Source organism: Quercus lobata, chromosome 9, assembly GCF_001633185.2.
Source record: "Quercus lobata isolate SW786 chromosome 9, ValleyOak3.0 Primary Assembly, whole genome shotgun sequence".
Classification (NCBI taxonomy): Eukaryota; Viridiplantae; Streptophyta; class Magnoliopsida; order Fagales; family Fagaceae; genus Quercus; species Quercus lobata.
The window spans coordinates 5,974,446-5,985,914 of NC_044912.1; the positions used below are offsets into that span (position 1 = coordinate 5,974,446).

At 40.2% G+C, this 11,469-nt stretch overlaps 2 protein-coding genes across 2 annotated transcripts; both read left to right on the plus strand.

The window, feature by feature from the left end:
• The first annotated feature begins 92 nt into the window (after positions 1–92).
• LOC115959213 (protein RESPONSE TO LOW SULFUR 3-like) lies at positions 93–821 on the plus strand. Its single transcript, XM_031077529.1, has one exon. The coding sequence runs from the start codon at positions 217–219 to the stop codon at positions 559–561; it is 345 nt and encodes a 114-aa protein (XP_030933389.1). The 5' UTR covers positions 93–216; the 3' UTR covers positions 562–821.
• A 9,295-nt stretch (positions 822–10,116) lies between these two features.
• Positions 10,117–11,052, plus strand: LOC115961121. The gene is made up of 2 exons (XM_031080154.1): positions 10,117–10,932; positions 11,044–11,052. Exons 1-2 carry the CDS (start codon positions 10,117–10,119, stop codon positions 11,050–11,052), a joined length of 825 nt encoding a protein of 274 aa, XP_030936014.1.
• The last annotated feature ends 417 nt before the right edge of the window (positions 11,053–11,469 follow it).

An 11,469-nucleotide genomic window follows, 5' to 3' on the forward strand; every position in this document is an offset into this window, starting at 1 on the left:
CGTAAGCAAAAAAATGAATCTAGAAAAGGACGAGGTACATTGAACCTAGACACCCATGTTCTACACATCTGTAAGTCTATATATTCAACATCTTGCTAAGCCTAATTATAAGCAAAACAGAGAAAGAAAGGCAGAGAGAGAGCTAAGCACTAGTTAAATATAGCCACCTTTTAAAGAATAGATATAAAGAGAGAGAGAGACAGAGAAAAAAAAAAAATGGCACCAACAATGGGAGCTTTTCTAGTTGTTGAAGCGAAGAAGAGCAGAGAAGAAGAGGAGATTAGGCTTAGGAAGAGGAACATGGAGTTGGAGAGAGAGCTTAGGAAGAGTCAGGAGAGAGAGGAGGAGATGAGGAAGGAGCTACAGAGAGCATGGGAGAGACTCAGAATTGCTGAGGAGGCTGAGGAGAGGCTGTGCTCGCAGCTTGGTGAGCTCGAGGCTGAGTCTGTACACCAGGCTCGTGAGTACAACGCTCGGGTTCTTTCTCTCATGGACCAAATCTCAAGGACCCACCTCCCTCAATCCTCCACCTCTTCCTCTCCTGCCTTGTTTCAATACTGAAACCGAGGTTGAGATGTTAAGAGTCTTGTAATTTAATTGGTTTATATCTAGAAACATCAAGATTCAAATCACCCTTTTTCGATTGTAATTATCGATTTATCCAGGGTGAAAAATATCATTAACCCCTCATGCATCCTCTCTTCTTTTGTGTGTGTGTGTTTGCGTGTGAATTGAGAGAGATTTGTGTGGTGGTAATTAGTGGTGTAAAGTTGTGATTTTAGGAATGTAATGTAAGAAATTTTTGTTCATGATTTTGTTAATCTTTTGGTTTTTTTGATGTCAAATTTCTGATTTTACTTCTGCATCTAGACTTTTTTTTCACTTTTTTAGTCTTAATAACTTGATAATTACATTGGAGAAAATGAAATTTAAAGTTGAATGTATATTTATTAAATAAACAATAATAATTATCAGTTCAACTCTTGGAGCCTCTAGATCATCTTGATCTAAAGCATTCAATTCAAGGCCTGTATGTTCTTTGTCTTTTTTTTATTCGTCCACTGTTTAAAAATGAATTATTAGATAAGTTTTGATTATGATGATAATCTCGCTACAACCGTCATTCCTACGTGTAAAGTCTTCAAAATTGTGACTTGTGAGATGAGAAGAGTGGATGGTGTAGAAGAAAGAAGATTTTGGAAGGCAAAGTAAAGATAAAATATGAAAGAGAAGCCGACATATAACTATAGAAGAAAATTGGTTGCAAGTAATGGTGAATACCCAATAGAGAATAGGAAAGCACGAGATGGGGTCCTATTTATTTTCTATTGGAAGAAAAAGGTAAAATGATTTTGATGTAAGCTCGTAACAGAGCAGTGGAATGAACGACTGTTAGCTCATGGGCCAGGTTTGGTTTTTGATGTAGACGGCCCTACACCTTGGAACACAAAAATATTCACAATTTTTATTTGTGAACAAAAGTGACGAGTTGCGAATGATAGAGTAAAATGATGGATCCACACATCTATTACTCATAATTCGTCTTGTTACAAGTCTCTAGTATCTTACTGCAAAATTTCAGCAATAAGTTCCGCAAATGACAAAAAAGATAGAAAAAAGAGACGCCAGAGGGTGCTTTAGTCTTCACCGTAAAGTGTTTAGACTCTTTAGAGGTGGCAAGCAACGGTATTGTGAAATGAGGCTTTGGGTCTTTTTTTTTTTGACGCTTTGGATCTACTTTTGACATTATGGTAAGAGAAAACTTTTCATTGATGGCAGTCAATTTATTCTTTGCAAAAAGTCATAAACACTCCACTCACACCGACGCACAATCTTTTTTTATGAAATAATAATGAAAAAGAATCCATCAAATCAATGATATTAAAGTTACATATGTACATTTACCGTCGACATTGAAGATACCCCCAACAAAAAATTGGCACTGCACGACATGAAAATGAAACTGGATAGAATGGAATCGGATAAACATTGATAGAAGTTTTTGATGGTATTTACACTTTATATAAAATTTGAATTGTTCTCAAACTCAAGACTATTTCTTTTCTTTTCTTTTTTTTTTTTTTTTTAAGAATCAACTCAAGATTAGATTGATCTTGAATTCATCACCAAATTAGAGCATATATGTTCCCATAAAAAAAAATAAATTAGAGCATATATGTGACAAAGAAAGATGAAAATGAAATAATGCAAGAGGAAAAAAAAAAGTGATCGGAATGATTTATACAAAAAAGTCTCAAACATATTGAAATCTCAAGATAACACCATCAATATATGTAAAAGGAAATTCATTTAGGAATGTTTTAAGTACGTGTTAACAAATAGTAACTGTAAGGACACAATTCGTGGCGGACCGTAACGGTGTTGGGTTCGCACGTAAAAAGGCTCAAACAATATCATTTGTAGAGCGTGGGTTTGAAAGGCTAGGCCTGGGTTGCCAAACAGTGGGTTTACGTGATATGCATACATGGTTAAGTCGTCTTCGCCTTAGGAGTTTTTCTCCTAGAGGCGGGCTGGGAGGATCTGGTTTTTGGCCATTTTTCCCAGCCAGCCCTATGAATTACTTACCTTTCCTTTTATACTAGCCTGTGTTTTTTATCCTTCGTCCACGTGTAGGATCGACATTCCAAGACTGATACTTGTCCCATCAGTCCATACCCGGAGTGGTTGGGGGTGGTTGAAAAAGCTGGAGAGTATGGCTCTGTCAGGTACAGAGTATTGAATGGCAGTAAGGACAGCTTTCTCCGGTCATTTACGCTTTCCAGCATCCCTTTTTCTACTGGCACAGATATTTTAGATTTTCTTCCAAGTTGTTTCTATACCATTTTTACCCTTTCTTCCGAGGAGACTTTGGACTAGCCGAGGACTGAATCGTCCTCGGCTGTATCCCAATGCTATGTTGTACTTGCATTACAGCGCCTGGGCCATAACCTTCCTCGACTTGAGCCTTTGGGTCCCAACGAATAAATGGAGCGGGCCCAAAATTTTGTTGGGCCCCACAACAGCCCCTCAAAACCCTGCTGTCCGACCTCTTGGTTGGAGAGGAGGATTTTAGTAAGACCGAGCTTTTATTATGACTCATTTAATTCGACCTTTCACTAATGCTGGCGGTTCTCCATCTGCCCAGGAAATGTACCGGTCGACGAGACATCCTTTTGAATTTACTCCTGACGCGTTCTCGTCGTTTGGTTATCCAAAACGCGCTTTTAATGACCTCTATTTATGAGACTATTTAAATTCGACGGTTTGTTTGATGAGGTGGGGAAGTGGAACGGGTACATCTTTGTTTACAGATTCTCTTGGAAATCTGGACAAATTTAATACCTTCCGTTTTGCCCTTCCTATAAGAAGACAAGTTAGGAGGCTATCGTTCTCATATAGAGACCCTTTTTATCCTTCTGAGATCTGAAATCCTTAGCCTCCCCTAGAGTTTACTTTACCCACTAGTTATACACTAAATCGTGATACGCTCGCCATAACAACGAGTAATGAAGGAACCATACCCTCCCCGTAAACACCATGTTCCAATAAAACTCGTAATGGCTCGGCCAGGGCAGGGATGACGAAGACTCAAAATCTGTCTCACCTTCCTTTCAGCCAAAATCCGAAGCAGGGGCTCGTCACGTCAAACATTCGGCGTGACTGAGCCGAGGACACCCATTATCAAAACCAGCCGCTCTCTGACGAGCATAGCTAACATGGCACCAGCGTGTTAGGAGTCAGGATTGAGGTAGGGACTAAGTGCCCCTGCTTCTTCCTCTCTTCATTCACTGGTGCCTCCTTTTGCCTCTCTTTCTTCTTCTTTCCACCACTAGATCTATCTTGGTGCTTTTCCTTCTCCCTCTTTTACTCATTTTTCTTTCTTTTCATCTCTTCCCTCTTCTTCTCCTCCTTCTTTTCATTCATCTCCTCCATCTTCTTCATTCATCTCCTCCATCTTCTTCTGAAGAAGGTCCTTCTCTCAATATGGGCGCTACTGAGGCAGAGTTTAGAAGGACTTCGGAGACGAGTTTAAAAAGACATCTGACTGTTTACTTATCTGTATTGCTGTTTTTTTTTTTTTTATTGTTTCGGCAATCCACCTTTTGTATAAGCTTGTTTAGGCCCCTCTTTGTACGTTGTAATACATCTTTATATTAATAAAAATTGTTATCACTTTACTTCACATGTTCTATCTCTATATTTCCGAAATGATAACGCAATGAATAGACATACAATCTTGCGAATTTTTCTTTTATTTTTAAACCGTGATCGACGTCTAGGACCAAAGTCCCAGTTAATAAAAAGATCTTGCTCTGTGTTTATAAAAACAATTCGGCTTAATAATACTAAATCGAATAAGTGATACTTAGGGCTGAAACTCCCATTAGGCAGGAAAAGAAAGGACATTATGATGAGCTTACTGAGTCGGCCTGGCACAATACCGCCGACCTTAGAGTACAATACTTGGGGCCATAATCCCTTATCAAAGAGAAAGGCGCTATTATGAATTTGCGAGTGCTGTTCGGCACAATAATATAGCATTTGAGTCAATGACACCTAGGGTCAAAAATGCTTGCTAAGAAAAAGATATCACCATAACTTTAATAGAGTTGTTTGGCACAACAATGCCGACCTGTGAATAACGATACTTACCCCAAAACTAGCCGAGATGATAACTGAATGCTCGATGCGGTGTAGGAAGTAACTATCCGAAGACATATCACCCGCAAAATGAACAGCCCCCCTAGGTTGCTGAATAGTGGGGCGTTTCACCACCTTCTTAACACTCTTATTGGTTTTAACCTTTTACAGTATTTGAACCGAGGATTGAGTAACTTAGAATTTTTATTAAGTAGCCGACCTTACGAAACTCAATCTTTTTCTCATCCGAGTAGTTGGTTTCCCCATAGGCTTGAGTCCAAGGACCATGCAATGCCTTGGTTCTGTCCAAAACTCAGTTTTCTCATCCAAGTAGTTGGTTTCCCCATAGGCTTGAGTCCGAGGACCATGCAATGCATTGGTTCTGTCCAAAACTCAGTTTTCTCATCCAAGTAGTTGGTTTCCCCATAGGCTTGAGTCCGAGGACCATACAATGCCTTGGTTCTGTCCAAAACTCAGTTTTCTCATCCAAGTAGTTGGTTTCCCCATAGGCTTGAGTCCAAGGACCATGCAATGCCTTGGTTCTGTCCAAAACTCAGTTTTCTCATCCAAGTAGTTGGTTTCCCCATAGGCTTGAGTCCGAGGACCATGCAATGCCTTGGTTCTGTCCAAAACTCAGTTTTGATAAGTAGTTGGGGGAATTATCCCCTCGGCTATGGCATAGGATCTTGGTTTAACGGGACCAGCCCCTCGGCCAAGCCCCTAGAACCATCTGTGCTATTGACGCTACAAAGCGTAGCCCCTAGTGAAGAAACGTAGCCCCTAGTGGGACTTTACTGAAGATGATGTGAAGGATGGTATCAACCCACCACCAGTGCCAAGACACAAGCCTTCCCCACAGACGGCGCCAATTGTAAGGACACGATTTGTGGCGGACCGTAACGGTGTTGGGTTCGCACGTAAAAAGGCCCAAACAATATCATTTGTAGAGCGTGGGTTTGAAAGGCTAGGCCTGGGTCGCCAAACGGTGGGTTTACGTGATATGCATACATGGTTAAGTCGTCTTCGCCTTAGGAGTCTTTCTCCTGGAGGCGGGCTGGGAGGCTCTGGTTTTTGGCCATTTTTCCCAGCCAGCCCTATGAATTACTTACCTTTCCTTTTATACTAGCCTGTGTTTTTTATCCTTCGTCCACGTGTAGGATCGACATTCCAAGACTGATACTTGTCCCATCAGCCCATACCCGGAGTGGTTGGGGGTGGTTGAAAAAACTGGAGAGTATGGCTCTGTCAGGTACAGAGTATTGAATGGCAGTAAGGGCAGCTTTCTCCGGTCATTTACGCTTTCCAGCATCCCCTTTTCTACTGGCACAGATATTTTAGATTTTCTTCCAAGTTGTTTCTATACCATTTTTACCCTTTCTTCCGAGGAGACTTTGGACTAGCCGAGGACTGAATCGTCCTCGGCTGTATCCCAATGCTATGTTGTACTTGCATTACAGCGCCTGGACCATAACCTTCCTCGGCTTGGGCCTTTGGGCCCCAACGAATAAATGGAGCGGGCCCAAAATATTGTTGGGCCCCACAGTAAATATTCGACACAAAAATATTTAATTATGAGTTGTAAATCTAATAAGTAGATTTTTTAAAAAAATATATATATAAACATCTATCAATAATTTATGATTTGTACACAAACTCTTTACGACGTGGCTCTTTATGATATTTGTCCACAATTTACTTTATTTTTTATATAAAAAGAATGTATATAATTATCATTTTGATGAAATATTAAATTCATCTTAATTTCTATCGGTACAACATTCTTTAACAAAGGCAAATGTAAAAAGGACGCAACAACTTATCAGCTATGCACTTGCAAAAAATTGGCACTGCACGACATGAAAATGAAACTAGATAGAATGGAATCGGATTAACATTGATCGGAAGTTTTTGATGGTATTTACACTTTATATAAAATTTGAATTGGTCTCAAACTCAAGACTATTTCTTTTTTTTCTTTTTTAAGAATCAACTCAAGATTAGATTGATCTTGAATTCATCACCTAATTAGAGCATATATGTTCCCATAAAAAAAAAAAAAATTAGAGCATATATGTGACAAAGAAAGATGAAAGTGAAATAATGAAAGAGAAAAAAAAAAAAAAAGTGATCGGAATGATTGTTACAAAAAAGTCTCAAACATATTGAAATCCCAAGATAACACCGTTGACATATCTAAAAGGAGCTTCATTTAGGAATGTTTTAAGTACGTGTTAACAAATAGTAAATATTCGACACAAAAAAATATTTAATTATGAGTTGTAAATCTAATAAGTAGATTTAAAAAAAAAAAAATATATATATATATATATATATATATATATATATATATATATATATATATATAAACATCTATCAATAATTTATGATTTGTACAAAAACTCATTACGAAGTGGCACTTTATGATATTTGTCCACAATTTACTTTTTTTTTTTTTTTTATAAAAAGAATGTTGTGGTTGCACGATTTTCCTGGCCCAAATTCGATTGATCAGGCCCTGGCCCAAAGCGCAACCCACAATAAATATTTGTAGAGGATGGGTCAAAGAACTTGGTCTCAGTGAGTCTATTCGGTCTAATACATGGACAACATGATTGCAGAAAATAAAAACATCAGAATGGATCTCTCACGTATAAGTTTATTTCTTTAGTTCCTCATACCGAATTTTTCGTCCCCTTCTCTAAGGGACTCCACTACATTATATAGTTCCCTTCTCTCATCTCAACCCTACACTTGTTAACCATCTAAGCACCTACTTGAGTGGCTGTCCCATCAGACGCCTTCATCTCTCCCTATGTGAGTTGCAGAGGCCAAGGCGGTACTGTTCAGGGGTCATTTCCTCATTAATGCGGCCAAGAAGGTGGTTGGGGCGCAATTAATGTGGTGGTAGCTCTCCATGGGATATTTTGGATTTTATTCATTTTATATGTTGGGAGGATGAACTGACGTGGTTGGGGAGAGTTCCTCGTCCGGGCTTCGTGATGTCCGAGGAGGAGTTACTCCTCGGACAGGTTTCTTTGGCGTTTATTGGGATTGAGTAATGCTTCATACGTGATTTCTCTTCGGACAGGACGCTCCTCGGACGGGCCTGAATTTGGAATAGCCCATTATTTCTGGGCCGGGCCCCACAAATGTATATAATTATCATTTTGATGAAATATTAAATTCATCTTAATTTCTGTCGGTACAACATTCTTTAACAAAGGCAAATGTAAAAAGGATGCAACAACTTATTAGCTATGCCACATCAAACTTGTAATGTAATGGGTGGCATGTTCTAGGCATCCGCATGCCTTAATTTGCCATGTTTCAATCATGGAATAATTACAGTAAACCCACCTGTGGTATGATCCGTTTTTACTTTGCCTACTCATGGTTTAAAATTTTACACTTTACCCACCTGAACTTCAATCTGTTACCCACCTCACCCTCAGACGTTAGAAAAACACCCTTTTATTAAAAATCATAACATAACAGGGATAAAAAACACAAACCATTGAATCCTTTTCTCACGAGCCCTAGAAACACAAAAATCCCAGTAGAAACCCCATTCTGCATCTAATATTGAAATAGTGCTGCAAGTATAAACTTAGACGAGCAATAGGTTGTTCGAGGGACTAAAATCCTGGTAAGAAATCAGTCACTGTTTGGGTTTTTAATTTGGGTTTGTGGTTGTTTTATAGTTTTTTGAGTAATTAATCAATGGTCAATGTTACATGTAATGTAATGAGAATATTGGTTGTGTTTGTTGATGTTTATGAAAAATGTGACCACCTGTTGTTTGGATTTGTGTTTGTTTATGGGCATTTTGTCTATCGTGGTCATTGTGTCTCACAATAGACCTAAGTTTCTGTTGGGTTTAAATTTTAGTGTTTGCATGTGCTTATTAGTAAAACAAAAACAAAAGTAAAGCAAAAAATGCGGTCCCTTTGATGTGTGTGTTGCATCCTAAAAGCAAAATAGAAACTTGCAAGTGTTTACTCTTTTGTGTCTATTGTTTACAATTCTTTAATTGTTAATTATGTATGTGTCAAATGGTAATTTGTTATTGCAGATGGCTGATGAGGAAGTGAAATTTGAGGTACATTATGGGGGTATTTTTTTGTGGAACCCTAGTTTAGAATACTTTGGTAGGGCTGTCCACGGGTCGGGTCGGGTCTGGTCGGTTTTGGACCCAGCCCGGACCCGACCCGCTGGCGTTGGGTGGAAGGCGAGGGACCCGAAACCGACCGTCGGCTTCACTCGGTCGAGTTGGTTTTGGGTTTTGGTGGTGTTCGGGTCGGTTGAGAGAGTCGCTGGATCCTGCAAACGTCGCCGGATTCTTCAAAAAATTCGCCGGAATCTGTAAAAACCCAGTAGATCTGCACCAAAAATCGCCGAAATCAGCCTGGATCTCCTCGAATCTCACTGGATCTCACCAAATATGGTCGAGATCTTGCTTGGATCTCCTCGAATGTCGCCGGATCTCACCAAATCTCGCTTGAATGTCGCCGGATCTCACCAAATCTCGGTTGGATCTCCCCGCATATTGCCGGATTTGTATATAACGTTGGTCGAGTCGGGTGGCTCGGGTTTTGGAGAAGAAAACCCGCCACTCGACCCGTCGGCGTTGGGTCTTAGGCGCGGAAACCTGTCACCGACCGTCGAAGTGGTCGGTTCGGGCGGTTGTCGGTTCGGGTTTGGGCGGGTTGCTCGGGTTGGTCGAGTTCCGGGTTGGGTTGGACACCCCTATACTTTGGTGTTAAAGTTGAAATAGTGTATAGGGATCCTGAGAGGTTTAGTTATTTTGAAATAAAAGGTATATGTAAGGAATTGGGGATTGATGAACCGTGTAGGGTTCATCAATTAGGTCTTGGGGGCAACTTGGAGCAAGACTTGAGGCTCATACAAGATGATAAAGATATGGTGCCCATGTGCAAGCTTAATGAGGGAGGGCCAAGAGACACCATCATACTATATGTGGAGAGTGGTTATGCTCCACTTGCAGTTGAAGTTCCTGACGGTGTAGGGGTTGGTGCAGGGGCTGGTGCAAGGGTTGCTATAGAGGGTGCAGGGGCTGGTGTAGGGCGTGGTGTAGGGCGTGGTGCAAGAGCTACTACAGGGGGTGATGCTAGTGTGGGGGTAGAGGAGGAGTTTGATTGGTTGAATAAAGGTCTGGAAGGAGAAGACTTTGTTGATGACATTTTTGGCGAGTCTTCTCCACCTCACATAATTCCATTTGACCCTAACATTGTTCCAACCACTGATACACCTCAACCAACCACTGATACATCTCATCCAAACACTAATACACATCAACCAAACATAGATACACCTGGCCCAAGCAATGTTCCTCTTCCAAACATAGATTTAGATAAGGAGTGAGCTGAACCAACTTTAGAGGATGATATTGTAAGTGTGGATGGTTCTGATGATGACCAGAGGCCTGGCAACCCAGAATTCATTGAGAGTACTGATATGACAAATGTTAGGTTGGTGGTAGGGATGAAGTTTCCAAACTCCAAGGTGTTTAGAAAGGCTTTGAGGGAGTATGTGATTCAGCATCACATTGATATCAAGTGGAAGTTGAATGAGAAGAAGAAGATTTCTATACATTGTAAGAACAATTATGGATGGAGGTTTTATGCCTCAATAGTGACTGGAAAGTGCACATTTAAGATCAAGACACTTAATCCTGAGTGTACCTGCCCCCTAACATTTCAAAATGGGCAAGTTACATCAGCCTATGTGACAAACAAGTATTTGGAGGATTTTGATAAGAATCCTAATTGGGAGGTCTCAGGCGTTAAGCACCTTGTGATGCAGCAGATTTCAGTTGATTTAAGTATTAGCCAGGTGTATAGATCAAGGAAGGCAGCTAGGGGTTTGATTACTACGAATGAAGAGGCTCAGTATGGCCTACTTAGAGATTATGCAAAAATGATAAAGAGGACAGATGTAGGAAGCAAAGTGATTTTGCAAACAGAGATGGAAAATGAGAATGTAGAACCCAAATTTAAAAGGATGTACATTAGGCACAATGCTCAAAAAGTTGGCTTTCTAGGTGGTTGTAGACTTTTTGTTGGGTTGGATGGATGCCACTTGAAGGGTATGTTTGGTGGGCAATTATTGTCTGCCATTGCCAAGGATGGAAATGACAATATATTCCCAGTGGCAATGGCTATAATTGAGCAAGAGAATAAGGATAGTTGGATTTGGTTCTTGGAGCAGCTTGCAAATGACATTGGCAGGCCAGAGGAGCTCAATCTGGCATTCATTAGTGACAGGCATATGGTATTATCATCTAGCTCATGTTCATGACTTCATTACTTGCTTACTTGCATATTTGCTTACTTGAATGCTTACATGCTTACTTGCTGACATTGAATGCTTACTTGATTGCAGGGCCTTTAACTTGCAATGGAGACTTTATTCCCAATTGCGGAGCACAGATATTGTGTGAAGCACATATACAACAATTTCAAGGTTAACCACAATGGCATGGAGTTGAAGAGTGTACTGTGGAGGTATGCTAGCATAACATCAGTCAGGGAATTTGAGAGGGGGATGGAGCATCTTAAGAGTTTGGATGAAGAAGTTTGGAAGTACCTCGTTGATATAGAGCCCACACAGTGGACTAGATCCCACTTTTCTCCAAGAGCTTTGACAGATAGTTTGGTAAAAAATCTAAGTGAGAGTTTTAACTTTATGATTGTAAAGGCTAGAGACAAGCCAATCTTATCAATGCTGGAGTGGATCAAAGTTAGACTTATGAGCAGGCTGTATATAAAGAAGATTGGCGTAGAAAAGTATGGTGGCAAGTTGTGTCCA

What these genes read in the sequence shown, in the direction of transcription:
- LOC115959213 (XM_031077529.1), top strand. Translation starts at nt 217, where the DNA reads ATGGCACCAACAATGGGAGCTTTTCTAGTTGTTGAAGCGAAGAAGAGC.
- LOC115961121 (XM_031080154.1), top strand. Translation starts at nt 10,117, where the DNA reads ATGACAAATGTTAGGTTGGTGGTAGGGATGAAGTTTCCAAACTCCAAG.